Here is a 20,327-nt window from a genome sequence, read left to right on the forward strand (position 1 = left end):
CTCCAGGAAGGAGTCTGCGCTCCATCCACTTTGTCAGCTCTCACGCCCTGTGAATCTGCTGTTGTCTGCTCTTTATCCCCGCTGTTTTGTTATCATCTCTCTGTCTCCCGCAGTTACAACTTTTCTATTGCCAAGTGTTTTTTTTCAGTCTTGAGTGTAGTGGTTCTCAAACTTTTGGTCTCAGAACCCCTTCAAAATTGAAGATTCCAAAGAATTTTTAATTTATGAAAGTTGTATCTATGGAGTTCTAATATATTAGAAATGAAAACTTGGGTATTTAAAAAATATTTATTGGTGTATTTAATAATAGCTCAATTCATGTTGATGTAAAAACTTTTATGAAAAATAACTACTTGCCAAAACAAAACCAAAAAAACCTGACAGATGAAGCATTGCTTAACATTTTTGCAGATTTCTCTAATGTCTGGCTTAATAGGAGCCAGGTGGATTTTTATATCTGCACATGTCTAATCTGTTGCCATATGTTGTTTTATTTAAAGTTTATAGTGAAAATCTAGCCTCAAATAGATATATAGTTTAAAAAGAGAGTCATATTTCAATAGCCTTTTAAAATAATTTTGCATATTTTTTAGTAGTTCATCAAAACTCAACAGGTGGTCGTTTTTTAAAGGTTAGCTGCAATGAGAAATCTGTAGTTTTAAGGAATTTTTCGTACTGTTACCTTCAATGCATTGGGTGGGTCTTTGAGTGATTTTTTTGAGTGGGTCTTTTGCTGTGCATGATTTTATAACATTATGCACTTGTCTTTGGAAGATCTTGGTTACTGAATTATTTGTAAATTCTCCATATACTGTCACATTACAGTCCACATTGTCAAAACCTCATATTTGCTAATATCACTGCTGATCTCATTAAAAAAAAAAAAAGGCAGAGAGTATTGGAAAGCCAGATATTACTTTGCAAAACACTAATTTTTACTTGAAAGCTTGAATTTTATCCTTGGCAACAAATTCTGGCTGTTGTTTTCCTGGACAGGACAAAAAGCAGTTCATTTTCCAGAAAACGTCTGGCAAATACCCAAGTCCAAATAATCATAGTTTCTCTCTCAGTGATACTTTCAGTGAAAGTGAAAAAAACAGCTAGTTTAGCTTACACCTCAGTCTTCCAACAATTTTCCCCTGAGACCCCAGTCATATTTCAGTCGATATTAGAAATACTTTATATGTATACTTCCCATTCTGTCACACTGAATAGTAAAGCAACATGTACTCAAGGGTCAAAATTTAAATAAAATTAATCATTTTTACAGCTTCATCAAGGATATCCCTAAGTGAAAACGCTTCCTTGTTTTGTTTACTGCCATGGCAGTGAAGGTTATTGTGACGACTGGCAGAATCTGGTGCCACTGCCTTGATAAGGGCCAAAGGATCTGCAGTTTTACCCATCACTGTGCACCATCAGTGCCAGTTCAATACAGCGAAAGCTCATTGACGCCTCAGGAGTTTTATAAAAGTAGTTTTGATCTCACAGACTTCCTAGTAGGAGCATAAAGTCCCCAAGGCAAGTGCAGACCCCACTTGGTTAAGAACCTCTGATTTAGTTGGGCATTTTGTTGCACCAAAATGTGAAACTTACTTCTTCTTTCTTAAAACTCTGATAGAATTTTCTGCATCCTCCATATCCTGAAGTCATCACCTTTCCTAGGATCCAGTATTTGGGGAGAGGGTAAGGGAGATCTCAGGGGATGAGTTTTTCTGAGGCTCAGTATCAATCCTGAAATTTATTCCACTTACTTTAAAGGACTCTTTGCTTTTCTAGGGGTTCTTGGCTCTCCTTGAATTCCAGTGCTGCTGGTCCCAGGAGGGGGCCACCTTGAAGAGTCCTAGATGTTTGGTGTTACCCAAAGCACCATGATACGTAATGAAAGGTGAAAGTGAAAGTCGCTCAGTCGTGTCTGACTCTTTGCAACCCCATGGACTGTGTAGTCCATGGGATTCTCCAGGCCAGAATACTGGAGTGGGCACCCTTTCCCTTCTCCAGGGGATCTTCCTAACCCAAAGATGGAACCCAGGTCTCCCTCATTGCAGGCGGCTTCTTTACCGGCTGAGCCGCAGGGGAAGCCCAGGATACATATTACCTGGAGGCAAATCTGCCTGTCATTAGGGCCCATGTTATAGATGATATCCTATTATATGTGTCAGACCCGCATGCCTCAAGTCCCAGTCTCAGCTCATGATGCTCAGGGCACGTTAGTCTTCTTTCTATTCATTGAGTAAAGCCACGCTTACTTCTGTCTGTATGTGCTGTCCTGGGCTGGGCCACTGTGGGCTGCCCAGCTCCAGCCTGTCAGTCAGGTGCTGTCCCCGCCCCCAAAGGTCTTACATTGACTTGGCAGAGACAGGGTGGTAAATCAGAGAAACGGTGTCCAGGACACAGAGACGCTCCCAGGTGCTGTGATGGGAGGAACACGAAGGAAGGACCTGTCTGTCGTGCACAGGAGTTAAGAGGAGAATTGGTGATATTTTAGTGTAATCACTTATATGGGAAAGAATCTAAAAAAGAGTGGATCTGTGTATGTGTAACTGATTCACTTTGCTGTGTACCTGAGACTAACACAGTGTTGTGTATCAGCTGCTGCTGCTGCCAAGTCACTTCTGTCGTGTCCGACTCTGTGCGACCCCATAGACGGCAGCCCACCAGGCTCCCCCGCCCCTGAGATTCTCCAGGCAAGAGCACTGGAGTGGGTTGCCATTTCCCTCTCCAATGCATGAAAGTGAAAAGTGAAAGTGAAGTTGCTCAGTCATGTCCGACTCTTCGCGCCCCCATGGACTGCAGCCTACCAGGCTCCTCGTCCTTGGGATTTTCCAGGCAAGAGTGCTGGAGTGGAGTGCCATCGAGCTATACCCCAATAAAAGAAATTTTTTTAAGTAAAAAAATAATCAGGCAGGGAAATCCTTCTGACTCCAGACTTGAAGGTATTGCCATATGCAAAATTGGCTGTCACTGAATGAAATGTATTAAATATGATTGTAAATCTCTAACCAATGAATCAATGATCCCTTTGAAGAAAGTATAGTGTGTATTCTTTTCCATTGTGTATTTGGAGCCAATAATGAAGAAATGCTCCATCATAGACCTGAGCAATATAGTTAATGGCTCAACTACTTGGGCTTCTTAGTGGATATTAAAAAGACTAGGGAGGAAACTAACTTTGAATAACACTGGGTATAAATTTCTCTAATTTATTGTAAATGGATACTTCACTTAAGTCTTTGTAGTATAGACATTGAAATTTAAAGTATTTTGTATGTTTTCCTGGATTTAACTGATTGTCTCTCAACTAGCCTCTTAGTAGGCTATTACCTAGAAAATGTACTTTATATTAGAACACTTTTATTCACTTGTGTCCTCTACATATCACTTATTACTTACCCACAGTTTCTTCCATTGAAATACGCTGGCCTAGCAGCCTACCATACAGGCATTAAAAAGCTTGAGAGCAGTCCATTTGTACTGTGGATGGAAAGATGTCAGCAAAAGATAAATTTAAAGAGAAACTAGCGGAGTTTCAGAAAAGTATGTAAAATCATTTTAAAAGAAGAAAACTATACGCAAAGATTGATATTCAGGCATGTACTTGCATGTAAACATATGAAGAGGGGAAAAAAGCTGGAAAAGACACACCCCAAAGTTTTCCTCATGGTTACCTGTGGTGGTGGAGGGGACTGTGGTAAAAGATAGCGTTCTCTTTTTTTCCCATTAAGTAATCTGTTTCCTTCTGGCTGCACCACGTCTCCGTTGCCGCTCTCAGGCTTTCTCTGTTGTAGCACGCAGAGGCGCCTCTCCAGCCACCGTGCTCTGGTTTCTCTCTGCGGAGGCTTCTCTGGTTGTGGAGCGTGGACTCAGGCACACAGGGCTCCGCGGCTGTGGCACACGAGCTTAGTCACCCTGAGACACGGAGCCGGGATTGAACCCGCCTTCCCTGCGCTGGCAGGCGGATTCCTAACCACTGGACCACCAGGGAAGCCCCAAAGATAACTTCCTTCTGTTTATTTTTCTATACTCTGGGTTTCTTTTTTTACAGTGAGTGTGTATTCCTTTAAATTGGATATATGTATTAGAATAATTCAAATGAAAGAAAATCATTGGGACAGCATTAAAGCTGTAACATAGATAAGATACAAAATTCAGAGTAAAGTGTTTAAACTTTTGAACTGAATGGTGGAAAAAAAATCCAGACAGAAGAGTTAAAAGTCTGTATTTTCAGACATAGTTTACCTTTTCTTAAACTTTGTTATTATGTAGACAGACTGATTGATTCTGCTCTTCATGTGAAAAGCTGAATCAGCTCTGTGCACCCTAAATGGACACTTAAAATACAGTTAAGAAAGTGAACACTGTCTACTTGAGAACAGTCCATGAGCTCATTTTTAAAAAAACTCCAAATCTGTGGTTTGTGTTTATCTCAATGGTGTTAATAATTACAGGATGCAGCATAGCTTCTATCCTAACTTCCAGTAAAATTGTTAAATCTGTTACAATTTTATAGCATACCCTTTATAATAAATATAGATGTCTGTCCTATACTCACGTGAGTAGAAATCCTTCTGAAACCATTTCTGTCCGTGTCCCTACTCCTGAAAACACACCAGCAGGTGACTGCCTTTCAGTGTTAAAGTTCTTGATGAAAAAACAAATCTCTAAAGCTTCCAGAAGTATTCCATTTCACTGTATAACAGAAAGAACATTAAATTTTCCGACTGTTTGAAATGATAATAGAGAAGAGTTTCAAACTAAAGTCATCTATATCATTTGTATTAGCAACTTGAAGCTTAAACTGAGATAATTTGCTGTTATCAGATTATATCTGAAAATCATAAGTGTTTAAGAAACAAACAAGTTTATGATATTTGGGGAACTCATTTCCCTTATTTATTAACATGTTATTAGCACTTATTTGCCCTAGGAAAATAGCAAAATAACTGCACCTTTTATATCCTTTCTGTGGTATATATTCAGAGATGCAAATGATGATGATGATAATTATGGTAGCTACTAAAGTGTGTACTTACTACAGAAAGTACTTATTATATGCCAGGAACACCTCTAAGTACTTTACATGTAGTAACTAATTCAGTCTTCATGATAATCATATCAGGTACTATTATTGTTCCCATTTTACAGATGAGGAAGCTGAGGCATAGATGTTAAGTTGTTCAAGGTCACAAATTAGTAAGTGCATGAATCAGGTAATAAGAGAGGTATTTCTCAGCCATCATTTACAATACACCTCAACAAGCATGTTTTTTTACCTGCAGAAATCCTGTTTTCAGTCGTGCTTCTAAAACCCCAGCTGTAGCGTTCCTCTAGCCGGTTTTTCAGAAGGGAAGCAATTTACCTATTAAATACTTCGTGGTGGTGTTTAGGAAACATCTGTTGAGGATTTGGGCTTCCCTGATGGCTCAGCTGGTAAAGAATCCACCTGCAATGCAGGAGACCTGTGTTCAATTCCTGGGTCAGGAAGATCCTCTGGAGAAGGGATAGGCTACCCACTCCAGTATTCTTGGGCTTCTGCTATGGCTCAGCTGATAAAAGAATCCGCCCACAATGCGGGAGACCTGGGTTCAATCCCTGGGTTGGGAAGATCCCCTGGAGAAGGGAAAGACTACCCACTCCAGTATTCTGGCCTGGAGAATTCCATGGGCTGTATAGTCCATGGGGTCGCAAAGAGTCGGACACGACTGAGCAACTTTCACGTCATTTCATTGAGGATTTACAGTGCGTAAGATGCTGAGTGGGAAATCATGACTCTCAGATGGAATTTTCCAGTTGTCAGTCACCATCTCAGAATGAAGGGTCCTTTCCATTTTGTCCTTTGAACTGGTGCCTGTCACTAGGGGAATGAAGTGCTTCTAGAAAACATTCCCTCATCCTGCACTGTTCATCCCCCACCACCACTAAACTAGCACAGCTCCCCTTGAGCTGATGCCTTCCTCAGAGCTACTTTTGTGTCTCTAAGTTGTTCAAACATGTTAGTGGCATGGAGACCCAGAGTTCTGGGAGTGGTTGGTTGTGGGGGGAAGGGTGCGAAGATGTCTGGAAGGAGCCTCCTCCTCTACAAAGTGCCCCCCTTGGTTGCAGCCCTGACATCCCTGAGGGTTATTGACTGATGCTCTGAGAACCAAGTCCTGAGCTCCTTACATGGTGGTCCTTACAAAAGCCCTTTGCCATCTTGTCCAGGCCACCAGGGTGTCATCACTGATACCTTCTGTGGTCATACTGATTTTTTCCTGCATTCATAGCTTTACTTGTGTTTAGGGGTCAGGTCTTGTCCCTGGGCTATTGGGAGCACATCATGGATACTGAGAAGTCTCTCTCCTCATCTAGTATACATGATGGATAAAGGGATGGTGTATTGATTACATTTTAAATAACTTTTGTTTCATTAATAAAGAAAAATCTGCATGCATATCCTGCAGAGTGCAATCAGATGAACAAATCTAAAAAGTTATTTCATGCAAGTTAAAACGAAAATATGATAGCATTTTTTTCCTCATATTGGCAAAAATGTAGAAAATTTGATCATATCAAGTAGGGAACTCTTTTATGGGGAACTGAGGATAATTTGGCATTGCCTGAAGAAGGGAATGGCTACCCACTCCAGTATTCTTTCCTGGAGAGTTCTATAGACAGAGGAGCTTGGCGGGCTATAGTCCATGGGGTCGCAAAGAGTCAGACATGACTGAATGACTTTCACTTCACGGGTTGTACAATGGTAAAGAAGCCTCCTGCCAATGCAGGAGACATGGGTCCTGTCGCTGGGTCAGAGAGATCCCCTGGACTAGGAAATGGCAACCCACTCCACTATGCTTGCCTGGAAGATTCCATGAGAGAAGCCTGGCAGGCCCCAGTCCATGGGGTCGCAAAGAGCCAGACACAACTGAGTGACTGAGCACGCATGCATGCACTCACAGCAAAGTTTACAATGTGTGTGTGCTTTAATTTAGAACCTTGCTTTGGGGAATCTTTCCTACACAAATACTCATCTATGTGTACAAGGATCTGTGTATAACTTAAATGTCAGAAAGGGACTATTTCAATAATGGAGTGTAAATGCACAGGAAAATAAAGCAGATGTGAAAAAGGGTGACGTGGATTCATGTATGTGGGAGGATGCTCCACGAACTATTGAGGGAAGAAAAGAAAGTTGCGGAATAATAGGTGTAATATGACCCCACTTTGGTAATAAAAATTAGGCAAAGCTGAGAATGTCCCCCAAATTGTTAACAGCGATTAACCCTTGGTGAAGAAGGAGGCATGAGAGCAAAGACTTGCCCTTTGCTATGTATTAGTGGTGGTTCTTTACAATTACGTACGGCCTTAATACTTTTTAGACCAAGAGTTTAAAGTCTTGGGATCATTTTCAATCAACATCAAGAATTTGTAAAAGCAGCTAGATAAGAATTCCTCCTAATACCTCAGCTACTCCTGGGAATGCAGACACACGTTCTCAGCACAGTGCCTGATACATAGTTCGTCCTCAGCCGTAGTAGGTGACTGTAAATAGTTGTAAATCATAGTTATAGCCCAGACATTCTAGTTCTTACGTCCTTAGATTTTCAGATGGGTTCATTTTAGCTGGAGATTCACTTTGCATTACTGAAGAGGGTTCCTTGTTGCATTTTAATGCTTACGGACACTGTACACAGTATCACCATCCTGAGATGAGGCCACATTATCAGAGTCATGGTTAAGAAAGTGATATTACAGGCTCTGTATTTCTTCTAAATCCTGTCTCTGCTGGGAGTTGCATGTTCCCTCTCCTTTTTTTTTTTTTTTTTTTTTAAGTATCACACAAACTTCTCTTATTTGAGGACCATTTTTTTAAAATTATTTATTTTTTATTGAAGGATAATTGCTTTACAGAATTTTGATGTTTTCTGTCAAACCTCAGCATGAATCAGCCATAGGGATACATATATCCCCCATTTGAGGACCATTTTTAATAAAAAGTAAAAAGGTCATCAATTCAAGGGAGACTGTAAGTAAAGGGTACCAAAGTTACTTAGACTCAGGCATTGGGTGCTTAGCAAACTCAGGCAACATGATTTGCTCCAGGATCCTGCCCCAGAGTGGACCCAATTCACATATTTATTTCATATTGTAAACCACCCGTGGTGAGGTGGTGACACCCTGTTGTCAGTGGCTCTTGAGGAGTTGATGTCACGAATATGCTTTGGAGAAATAGAATAGCCTATTCTGGTATTTCGTAATGACCAATAAGTGATTATTTCTTTTAATTGTGTTTTGTGTGATAATACTATATTCAGTGAAATTTAAATGTGCCTATTAAATATCTGGCTAATTCTTAGAATAATTTTTATTCTCAGACCATTTATACCAAATACATATACTGTATTGTGTATATCATTATTTAGACTGTATTTGTGGAGAAGGCAATGGCACCCCACTCCAGTACTCTTGCCTGGAAAATCCCATGGATGGAGGATCCTAGTAGGCTGCAGTTCATGTGGTCGCTAAGAGTCAGACACCACTGAGCGACTTCCCTTTCACTTTTCACTTTCATGCATTGGAGAAGGAAATGGCAACCCACTCCAGTGTTCTTGCCTGGAGAATCCCAGGGACGGGGGAGCCTGGTGGGCTGCCATCTATGGGGTCACACAGAGTTGGACACAACTGAAGTGACTTAGCAGCAGCAGACTGTATTTGCCTTAAGTTTCAGACCAAATAATCTCTTCTAGTCCCCTGAGACATAATGAAATAATTTCCATTATGCACCTGTCAGTCTCATGATAATGTACTCAGACTTCAAGAATCTTTACATATAACTTCTTGTAAATCTGCAGTTGTTTGTGTCAATGGAAAATATATTTTTTAGAAAGGTCAGGAGGTTGCCTTCTGATTCATGATTTCTGCCTAACTTCTTTAGACAGTTATTTCCTTTGTTGTTTTATACGAGTTTATTATTTTAGACATTAGAAAATATTCATTAGTCTTAAAACCTGAAATTTTTAGCTTAGTTTATATACTAGTCCCTGAAGGATAAGCATAGTGATTTGGACTTCTTACAGCATTAACCTATGTACTGCTGTATCCTGAAGGACGTAGGTTAATGGAGGACCCTGTTCAGTAGGTTGCTTGGACCCTGTTTGTGTATGCATACATTCAACAAAAGGTAAAGTCTCTGATGGTGGGAAACAATAAACAAAAAATTACTGAATAATTGCAAAGAGATGACAAGTACAGTAAAGAAAAACCAGGGTCCTGGACTGAAGAGTAGTGGAGGAATGGCTGCTGTATTAAGGTGACGGCTCATAAAGGCCTCCTTATCTAGACAGCCCTGGGGCAGAGACCTGAATGAAGTGAGCGCACAACCCCTGGAGGATGAGACTTTCAAGCAGAAGGAGCAGCAAATGTTAAGCTCCAAAATGGATATACTCCTGGAATATTCACGAAAATATAAGGAGATCAGTATGGCCAGAGTAGACCAAGCAAAGAGGAGAAGAGATAAAGTCCGAGAGGTGTTAGGGCCAGGATCTTAAAGGAGGGTTGTGAACATTCTAGAGAGGTGATTTGATTTATGGCTGAAAAGGACCGCTCTGGCTGCACGTGGACAGTGATGAAGGCATGGAGATCAGGGACTTTAAATGTTTTAGATGATGACCACCCTAGCCCCAGCAAGAAATACAGTTTGCAACATTACACTGGAGAACTGGTTCCAGAAGACTAGTCTGGGGGCAAGGTGGGCTCTGGAAACCCTCAGCAGAGAGACGGTCACTGTAGCCAGTCCCCAGAGTGAGTACTTGGGAAGTGAATGCACACGTACCTTGGATTTCTTCTGTTAAAAGAGAGACCATTAAAGAAAGAAAAAGTTTAACAAGAAATCCAAAGATTAAAAACATGCCATGAGACCTCCACTGTCCAGAATTCTTTCAGATATTTCAGAAGTATCAGTCTGGTAGTAAATTGCAAAGAATGAAAAATGCAGACCTGTAATATATGGTCCTTTCAGGCAGACTAAAGATTTGATACCAAGAATAGATTTGGTCTTTTTTTCTCCCATAAATAATGGTGTCTGTAGGTGATATAGAAAGATGAGGTTGATACCCAGAGCATAGAAAATGGTCAATGTAATAAAAACCTTTTAGATTCGAGTGTAACTAAGTAAAATTTTGTCAACATAAATGTATTTTACCAGCGGATTGTTTTCAAGAGGATTATTTTGAGGGGCAGTTAAGTTTACGTTTGGCAGAAGTGTTGGGGCAATGTAACTCTTGCATCTGTGCAAAGTTTAGTAACAGATAACAAAATACCTCTGGAAATGCTATTTTCCTGTGGCTGTTAACCTGCACAGAATAGATACTTGTTAAAACATTTCTTAAATATTATATTCCGTGTTACTCTAATAGGATTTAAATTGTGTGGGCTTAGGTGTGTTTATGGAGAAGGCAGTGGCACCCCACTCCAGTACTCTTGCCTGGAGAATCCCATGGATGGAGGGGCCTGGTGGGCTGCAGTCCATGGGGTTGCTAAGAGTCAGACACGACTGAGCGACTTCACTTTCACTTTTCACTTTCCTGCATTGGAGGAGGAAATGGCAGGCCACTCCAGTGTTCTTGCCTGGAGAATCCCAGGGACGGGGGAGCCTGGTGGGCTGCCGTCTGTGGGGTCGCACAGAGTCAGACACGACTGAAGTGACGTAGCAGCAGCAGCAGCAGCAGGTGTGTTTAGATGTGGTGTAGCTATAGGCATACATATAGATAGTAGTGATGCTCCTTCTTAGACCACAGTGATTACTGAATACTAAAATAGTAAACATGTTAAAGCTCTTCTAAATATCTTTTCTTTTGTAGTGTGGAAACCTTCAATTTTGAATGCTGATTGTTGGTGCTTTCCTTCTCTACTGAGGGACAGTAGTAGAATGCTTTAGACAGGAAAGACATTTAAGAAAGTTTTTATTCACCTCTCAGTAGGGGGAAGCCGCACACATCGTCGAGAGCCTCTAGTCCCCTTCCTTCCCTCAAACCTGTGTGTACAAGAGGACCTCCCGTACCGGAGCCCCACACCACCCCACGGGACAGCCTAGAGTAGTGTCTTTCACGTGCTTAGAAATGAAGCATCTATCTTCCACTAAAGAGGAAAAAAGTTGCCTTGCTGGGTGGGGCTTAGAGATCGGACAGAAGTACTGCTGAATAAATTTCAAACAAAAAGTTTAAACATTTAATGTCCTGTTTCCCAGATTTATAAAATACGTATGAATGTCATAAAGTCTGATAATGCCAAAGCGGCTTTGTCAGACTCTCCCTGCTGTCTAATGCTCAGAGATATCTCCCCTTTACTCTCTCTCTCAGCCTCTTACCAGAATTTCAGCAATGGAGTCCATGCCCTACTGGTTTGTTTGTTTTTTAACTCTGTATCAATCTCAAGAAAGAATTAGAGAAATGCTACTTCTTTTCTGTCATCTGTTTTTCCTCCCCCTCCTATGTTTTAAAAAAATAACAGAAAATTTAGATTTGTAGCAGAGAATCAAAGAGAAAAAAGAAAAGGGATATATAGTAAAATTGATGTAATGTCCTCAGAAACATTGAGAGTAGGCCACTAATTTATCTAGGTAACTCTCACTGAGACGGCAGGACTGGATAATGGGAAGGCATATTCAAAACTCTTCGGGGACATCAAAGCATACCTTATTTACACTTCTGATAATTTTTATTCTTGCCTTCCCAGGCTTTAGCCATATGGCTATGAAATCATGACAGAGCAAAGATCAGGAATTCAAATACATAATCAAATCATGAAAATTAATCCAGAAAAATAAACAAATAAAAGTAAATCAACCTTTTACAACCTTCAAAGTATCCTCCCTAAATCCTATTTTCATGCAATGCCAAATCACCAAATATGCTTATTTATGTTACCAATAGGCACAGTTATCGTTTGGATAAACTGATAAATGTGGAAACTAGAAAATTTGCCAGATAACTTTTTTTGGTGAATAACTCTCTAATTTCATTTCAAATTACTGATATGAACATTTAAGCATAACGTGTTTAATATACTGGTTTTTTATTATTGTTCTGCTAAAAAATATTTTTCATTCCTTAATACCATAATAAACCATGAAAGCATAATTAGATTGAATATATAAGCCTTTTCATCTTTTCTATTTCTGTTCGAATAGAAATATTTGCATAATAGTCATTGTAGCAAAACTGAGTTTTCATGTTTAATCTTTTTGTTTTTGACCCTTACTTCTTATTTCAAAATTCAAGGATGTTTGTAATTATGAAGTTGTTTTCTATTGAAAATAATTATTAACAGGCCTAAGTGGTATTCTGCATCATTTTTCTTTCAGTTGATTTTAAGAATTACCACAATGAAACATTTTTGAAAAAGCTCCACTTACTAATTATGGATATACTTATTTAACACTGTTTATTGGAACTGGCTTTAATCTGCAGTGTGTGTTGCTATCCGCTTCGACGTGCAGGTCATCTCACCTGTTTTTTCATTTTCGCTGTTGTTTAAATGTTCAATCCAGGTTCTACATGGTCAGCTATTATGAGCGGAATCACAGAATAGCCGTTGGAGCTCGCCATGGTTCAGTGGCCCTGTACGACATTCGGACTGGAAAATGTCAGGTAAATAAATCATTGTGACTTCCTCTCCATAAAGTCCGCAGGTTATTGAAAGGAGTGAGAGACCAGCACTTCACCAGTTGACGTGCTGAGCTGCGGGAACATTATGGATAATGCTAAAGGGATCAATAGTGTAATGAAGGACTCAGAGAATATAGAGCCCTACTGTCTTTATTCACTGGGAATGAAGGGCCGCCGCAGACTTGCTCATCACAGGGCCCTGAGTAAGGTAGTGGTACTCACAAACCCCTTTGCAATAAATCTTTTCTTCCTTTAAACAAAGTTTTCTGATTTTCTTATTCTTATCATGTGTTTTGTGGGGGAAAAAAACGTGATGATACATTATCATGATTAATGGCTAAATGAAAATTCGCTTTCTAAGTAAAATGAGATCTTTAGCAATTTGAGGACAGTATTCTACTCAGTTCAAGAAAGACAGAAATCACAATGGCATTTGGTGTGGTTCTGGAAGAAGGAAGCCAAGGCTCTATTTGAAATAATATATTCCTTTTTATGCTTTGATAACTTCCTATGCTTTTATACAACTTTATTATTGATTAGAAGTTCGTCTGGGTCTTCATCTTGACCACTTGGTTCTCCAAATGTGCCACTTGGGTAGATGGAGCACATCTAGCCCCACTTGATGTCAAAGTGATCAGTCTCTTTATCCCAGAGTCACCTTGTTGGTTAATGGCAAAAACAAAGCTAGTAGGCTGATCTAGCTAACAAAGCTACCTGATTGTGGTAATTTATAGTGTTCACTGATAAGTAATTCCAAGTTATTATCCCTTGTCTTCCACTGTAGCAATTATCAATGCTGCTATATTCAATCATATTAGAAATTGTATTCAACCATAATTGATATATTCAACTATATTAGGAGTTTTCAGAAGGAATATGAATATATCATGTAGCTAAATTTTAAATTGCCTCTTGTATTTAATAAACTATTAATTAGTTCCCCAAAAGCTTCTCTGGCAGCTTTCCATAAGATAGATCTAAGAGATGGTAGCAGATTGGTGGTAAAAGTTTCAGGGGTCAGACCAGCTTAGAGGGTATCATTCAGATTTAACACGTTTCTTTATACAGTCCTTCTCAGAGGCCCTGAGGCATGAGTGTCCATTGTGCATTTCCTGTGAGTGTGCACCATTTACCGCACTGATTAACTATTGAGTTTCTTTTGTGTGATTTTTCTTTTAAGACATTAACTCCTTGTTGGTGACTGTATTGCTTTACTCTGAGCTCTCACTTTAAGCAATGAAACCGGTCTGAATACTTGCTTTAAAAATCAAGTTACACGTTGCCTATAACGTTTTCCTCTTGAGAGACAGTCTCCAAGCATCATTTTCAGAATCAGTTGTTATATATTGGAGTTCAGTTGACCCTGAACGTCGCCGGGGTTAGTGATGCAGTGATGCAGTGGTAGTTGTAGAGTCAGTCATGTCCGACTCTTTGCAACCGCATGGATTATCTGTCCAGGCTCCTCTGTCCATGGGATTCTGCAGGCAAGAATACTGGGGTGGGTAGTGTTCCCTTCTCCATGGAATCTTCTCAACCCAGGGATCAAACCCGGGTCTCCTATACTGCAGGCAGATTCTTTACCATCTGAGCCACCAGGGAAGCCCCACATGTAACTTACAGTTGACCTTCCGTATCCCTGGTTCTGCATCTGGGGATTCAGACAGTGCTGGATGGTACAGAGCTGTCATAAGGACTAGAAATCCAAGTATGAGTGGACCCACGCAGTTCAAGCCCCTGTTCTTCAGGGGTCAACTGTATATTATTATTAGCCAGCTTTAGAGAAATAAGCCACAAGCATCCACAAGATGAAGACCAAAAAAAAAAAAAAAAAATCGAACAAGGTGATCTTTTCAAGCTTCTTTAAAATTAAAGTGAGGAAGCCATAGAGAGGACACCATTGCCACCAACAGAGGGAAGAGCGAGGCCTTGTCGTAACACCCAGAGGAGTGAAGGAAGAACCCCGATAAAGAGCTGATGAGGACGGAGCAGGCTGCCCTGAGCACACACCTCCTGACAGCTGCCCTGAGCACACACCTCCTGACACTTCCCCTCCCGCTGGTCTCAGCGATGATCTTAATCAACATGCAAAAAGCATGAATACTTTGAATATCTTATTCCTTTTAATAAAAGTATTTTAGAAACACTCATCAATCAATGACATTCTTTCTTAACAGAAATCTGTAACATCACACATATTTCATTTTGTTTTCGTGCCTTATTTTACTGAATTTTGACATTTCAGTGTCCCTGTGATATTTTTCTACTTCAGCTTCTTGATTTTGATATCCCAGTTGTCATTAGTGTTGTACGACGGAATAACCTTTACCTTCCAGCGCACTGTGAAAGGGAAGGTTACCCTTTCCTCTCATCTTTCAGAGCATGAAAACAAAGCTAAATCTCTAAAATCAATCTTAACTGCTTTTGCCAGTTACCAGTTTTATCCAGTGACAATGAGCTCTTAAGGGATTCTCTTAATTCCTTCATGGTATTAGTGTTGTAGTGTTTGAAATAAGTGAGTCAACAGTTGAAACAGAATACATGAGTATAGTTGGCATGTTTAGAAATGGTATTTTAGAGGTGAATCAGAGGACTTGGAATTTTGAACTAGAAATGCAGTAAAATATTTTTTGAATTAGCTGTTGAAATCAGTGAACAGAGAGAGTGGGACAGTTATACTAATGTTGAACAAAGACATAACATATGACATAAAAGATGTAGAAGGGATACTTAGTAAATTCACTGGGCTCCAGGGGTAGGTTCCAGTTAGGTGGAAATATAAGGGGCAGCCACCTAAATGAGAGCCCCTACTATGGGAAGACGCACCGTGGCCTGTCCAGGATGCCAGAGGCGAGGCAGTGTCCTTGGGCCCAGTGGGAGCCCAAGGACGGAAGAAGGGGCACAGCACATACAGGGTCCCTGTCATCCTTCGATGGGCTAGCGAGGGATAGACTCAGAAAGTCAAATGTGTTTCCCTTATCTTTTGGCATTAGCATCTATCTTTCTTAAAGATCAGTCTTCTTACGACCTCTTCTTGTCAATCTAGTACAGGCGATTATACAGAACTGCAGCTAAATGTGCATTCAGTCTGGAATATGAACTTTACTCATATTGAGTTTGCAAGCTGTTGTCCAAATCTGCCTGCCACCTGTTGGAGTAAGTAAAATTTTACTGGGACACAGCCAGGTCGTTCATTTAAGGATCGCGTGTGGCTGCGGTCACACTGCGGTGGCAGAACTGGGTGTTTGCAGCCAGCAAAGACTGTGTATGGTCCACAAAGCCTAACACATTTATTGTGTGGCCCTTTCCAGAAAAAATTTGCTGACCTCTGTCTTAGGTAATTAGAGGAGGAGGAGTTAACTCATTCAACTGAAAAGTGATCTAAAGCAGCATAGGGGCGTCTCTGGTGGTCCAGTGGCTAAGACTCCACCTGCCAATGCAGGAGACGTGGGTTTGACCCCTGCTCTGGGAAGACCCCACATGCTGTGGGGCAACGAAGCCTGTCACCACAGCCACTGAAGCCCGCGTGGTCTAGAGCCCGTGCTGTGCAACAAGAGAAGCCACAGCAGTAAGACCACTCACCGGAGCTAGAGGGTAGCCCCGCTCGCTGCAGCTAGAGAAAGCCACGCACAGCAGTGAAGACGCAATACCGCCAAAAATGTAAAACTACATAGAAGTAAATTTTAAAATGTACAGTGTAATATATTGGAGAAGAACAAAGAGAAACTTGTGTGACTTAAATCTGATCGGAATGTATCTCAACTTTGCTGAACTGAAGCTTCCTCACTATATAGTGGTAACAGAAATAGTGCCTGTATGTGTGAGAAGGAAGGTAATTTATGTAAAATTCTTAACAAGTAGTATTCAGTAAGTGTTGATTATATTAAAATAAAATAAACTTGGAAATGCATTACATTGCAATGAAATTACATTAACTGTGGAGAATTTTAAAGATAAACCTTGAGACCTCAGAATGTTATATATATGTATATAAAGCAAACATCAGTAAGTGCTTAAAAAATGTTAGTCATCATAATTATTATTTAGTTATTAATTAAATAAGACAAAATCAACCCCAAACTTCTTTTCTCTCTTACTTAGGTGTACATGATTTCATCCTAGCTATATCTATTACAAGTTCTTTTTTAGGATTTTGTTGTAGTTGTTGCTCTTTATTCCAAACAATTTGATTAATCTTAAACGTAGAATGAGTAGAATATCAAACCAAGTATTTAACAAAGTTAAGATTATACTTATTGATCTGTCCTCAACCAACCATATATAATGATTATTCTTCATCTATCCTGATTTTTGCATAGCATTAATCTGTTGTCCTACTGATATATTTTTTAAGTAATTTTTTGAAATCATTACAAATATTACTTTTCATGTTCCTGCTATATTAAAATTTTTCTGAGTAAAGCTGATATTTAAATATGGTATTCCCAACTGCCAGCATATCTCAGTTTTTGGCCTATCTGTTTGCATATATTTAAAGTCTTATATTAATTAGCCCTCACTGAATTTTTTTCAAGGATTTTATTACTGTGTAATTTCCCACACCTGTTTGCTTCAGCATCGTTTTTCAGATATGAAAGATGGGGTTAGTGAGCCAGTCGTCTTGTGATTCTTATTCAGTTTCTAACTTATTAGCATAATTTTCTTTGTAGTTTCTCTTGCTTTCAACAGACGTGGCTGTGAATGTTCTCATTCTTATTTGCATGTTATTTATTCTTTATCCTTTCATTACTTATCTCTGTTGAAACTCAGTCCAGTTTTTTTCTAAGCTTACTTCTTTATCATAAATTACAAGCCTTTTAATGCTGCTTAGATGGCTGCTTTTTTAACTCAAAAGAAAACTGTAGTTAGGATCTCAAGGATTGTTGTTTCCTGGTTTTTATTGGGTTTGGAGTTGGCTGAAAATTTTTACATTCTGCTTCATCTCTGGATCTGGTGAGCTGTGGCAGTGCCCGGTCTTAGTCCCTTCCTTCCTTCATCGCTTTCTCTTTCTTCTGTCTCTTTAAGCTTTGAAGCTTCCTGTAACAATTATTTTCTTACAGGAATTATTTTGTTTTCATTGACAATAATGACCTACTGATGCCTGGCCAGTCAAAATTGAGTAATTTCTGTAATTTTCTTGCACACCACCCCCCCCAAAAAGTCCAAATATAATGCTTGAATGATTAGCTTTTACATGAGAACTAGGGAAAAGGAAGATACATATGTAGCTGGTGAAGGAGCAAATCAGCCTCCTTTTTCTCTGGAAAGTGAATGAAATTTATGGATTGTCTCCTCAGATTATAAATGTAATTCACACTCATTATAAAATAACCTCAAGCAATAACAAAATATTTAAAGTGGAAAGTTAAAGTCCACTGTAACTGTCCCTTGGCGTTGATTCCTGTTTAGCTATTTATTGTAAACACTTTGAGTCTTGTTTCTGAGATATACAAGTAAGATTATTCTCTCCCTCCTCCCCAATAATTTAAGGGTTTCCTGCAACCTGTTTTTACCTACTCACTATGAGTCCATATATCTCATTCAATAATAGCAAGTAGTGCCTACTGTTGGTGGCAAATAAAGCAAGTGTGGCTCCTGCCCTCAGGGAGCTTCTGTTCAGTGAGAGGAGACAAACAAGCTGAAGAAGAAAATATCAGGGAGCGGTGTGATAACAGGAGGAGTGACTGGCTGCCTACTGTAGGTGCTCAGGGGTGAGCACGTGGAGGGGGCTTCGTTTAACCCAAGACTATGTGACCACCTCTAAGAAGAGCATTATAAGGACAAGGAGCAATTAGGACAACACCTAAGGTGGGAACACCACTGGGAATTTGGGGGAACAGAAAAAAGACAACTGTAAAGTGCATTCATTGTGTTAGCAAGTGGAAGAGAGATCTGAGGTGGAGTTTGCTAGGAAGGCAGGACCGATCGCGAAGTCCAGGGTGGGGATATCAGATTTTATTTCAGTGTGATGGGCTGCCATTAGAGAATTTCATGCCAGGAAATTATATGATGTTAAATGGTTTTTTTGCATTTTTCTTCTTGTAATTGATTTCTAGTTTCGTAACTTCGTGGTCAGAAATATATGATGTTTTTAGCAATTATTTTTTTCTTGCTTTGCTTTTGGAAGGCATTTGTTCTTTATTTCAAAACTTTGGAATCACAATAGACACAGTATTCTGCAGCCTAAAAAAAAAATCCTAATAGGACATCATAGCTAAACTTCCTGGTCAAACACCATTGTTCTAACATGTTCTTTACGAAATATAAAAAACATTATAAAGCTACTGTTCTGTTGATGAACTCTTCAGATTAAGTCCTGCTCTGGGCTCATACGAACACAGCTGCAATGAGCATCTTTATACACTGGTGCTTTTCTCTCTGTAGGCTAGATCCTAAAAGGAGGAACTGGTTTGATCTGTTTTTATTTGAAAAGATTAATGGCCGCTGAGCTGCAACTAGGGTTGTTGCAGTAGCAATGGAGAAATGCAGGCACGAGCAGGGTATGTTTTGGAAGGAGAGCCAGCAGGTCTTAATGATTGTTCACATGTCGGGTGCAGGGTTGGGGGATTCAGGGCGAGGCAATGGTGAGAGAAAGGAAGGGCTCAAGGGTGACTCATAGATTGGAGTCTTGAGCAGCCAGATGGATTATGGTGCCCTTAATAGCTGAGAGGAAAAACAGGCTACGTATGGGTGAAGGTCAGGATTTTAGGTTCTGGGCATGTGAAGTTTGCAGGGCTGTTTTAGTCTGTTTGAATGCCTACATCCTATTCCAGTACACAGGTGGAGGATTCATTAGCCGATCCTCTGTCAATGAACATTTAAGCCCCCTGCCCCCTCAATTTTCACCATTTTCAGCAGTGCTGTATTACATAGTCTTACTTCCATACGTTTTTCGTCTGTCTGATTTTCTTAGGGCTATTTCTGAATGCATAGTGCTAAAGATTTGTGCGTGTGATCACCAAAATGCTCTGAAACTGCTTTCTCATAGTTCGTGGGCATTAGCTTTTCCACACTCTCCCTAATATTCCTGTGAATGAAAGAATGACTCTTTTTTTAAAAACGGATTTATTTGTCTATGGCTGCACTGGGTCTTCACTGCTGCGCGTGGGCTTTCTCTAGTTGTGGCGAGCAGGGACTGTGCTCTGGTTGTGGTGCGTGGGCTTCTCATCACTGTGGCGGCTCTCACTGCACAGCACAGGCTCCAGAGCACAGGCTCAGCAGCTGTGGCACACGGGCTTTAGTTGCTCCGTGGCAGGTGGAATCTTCCCAGACCAGGGATCGAACCTGTGCGCCCGTCATTGGCAGATGGATTCTTATGTACTGTACCACCAGGGACGTCCACAGAAGGACTCTTGAACTGCAGTCATTCTCATAAAGAATGAAGTTCCACAGCTGGAACTTCATTTTATTTATAAAAAATAAAAATAATTTTATGATAACTCTTCTCTGTATCAGACACTGAATTATGTGCAAGGGATAAAGATAAATAAATATAAACTGTTTCTTATAAAGTCCCTCCAAGGAATTTATACTCTGGACTAGAAGTCAGAGGGCTTCCCGGGTGGCAGTAGTGGTAAAGAGCCAGGCTGCCAGTGCAGGAAGCGTAAGAGATGAAGGTTTGATCCCTGGGCTGGGAAGATCCCTTGGAGAAGGAAATGGCAACCCACTCCAGTGTTCTTGCCTTGAGAA

The 20,327-nt window shown here is 40.2% G+C and overlaps 1 protein-coding gene across 5 annotated transcripts in view; it reads left to right on the top strand.

Moving 5' to 3' along the window:
* WDR7 (WD repeat domain 7) overlaps window positions 1-20,327 on the top strand; it is a 352,886-nt gene that overhangs the window by 269,682 nt on the left and 62,877 nt on the right. For all 5 annotated transcript variants that reach the window (XM_059880930.1, XM_005224234.5, XM_010818910.4 and 2 more), the window contains one exon: window positions 12,524-12,623. In XM_059880930.1, coding sequence (XP_059736913.1) covers window positions 12,524-12,623 — 100 coding nt within the window. The remainder of the gene's footprint in view (window positions 1-12,523; window positions 12,624-20,327) is intronic.

The sequence above is a fragment of the Bos taurus genome, chromosome 24, assembly GCF_002263795.3.
Source record: "Bos taurus isolate L1 Dominette 01449 registration number 42190680 breed Hereford chromosome 24, ARS-UCD2.0, whole genome shotgun sequence".
Lineage (NCBI taxonomy): Eukaryota > Metazoa > Chordata > Mammalia > Artiodactyla > Bovidae > Bos > Bos taurus.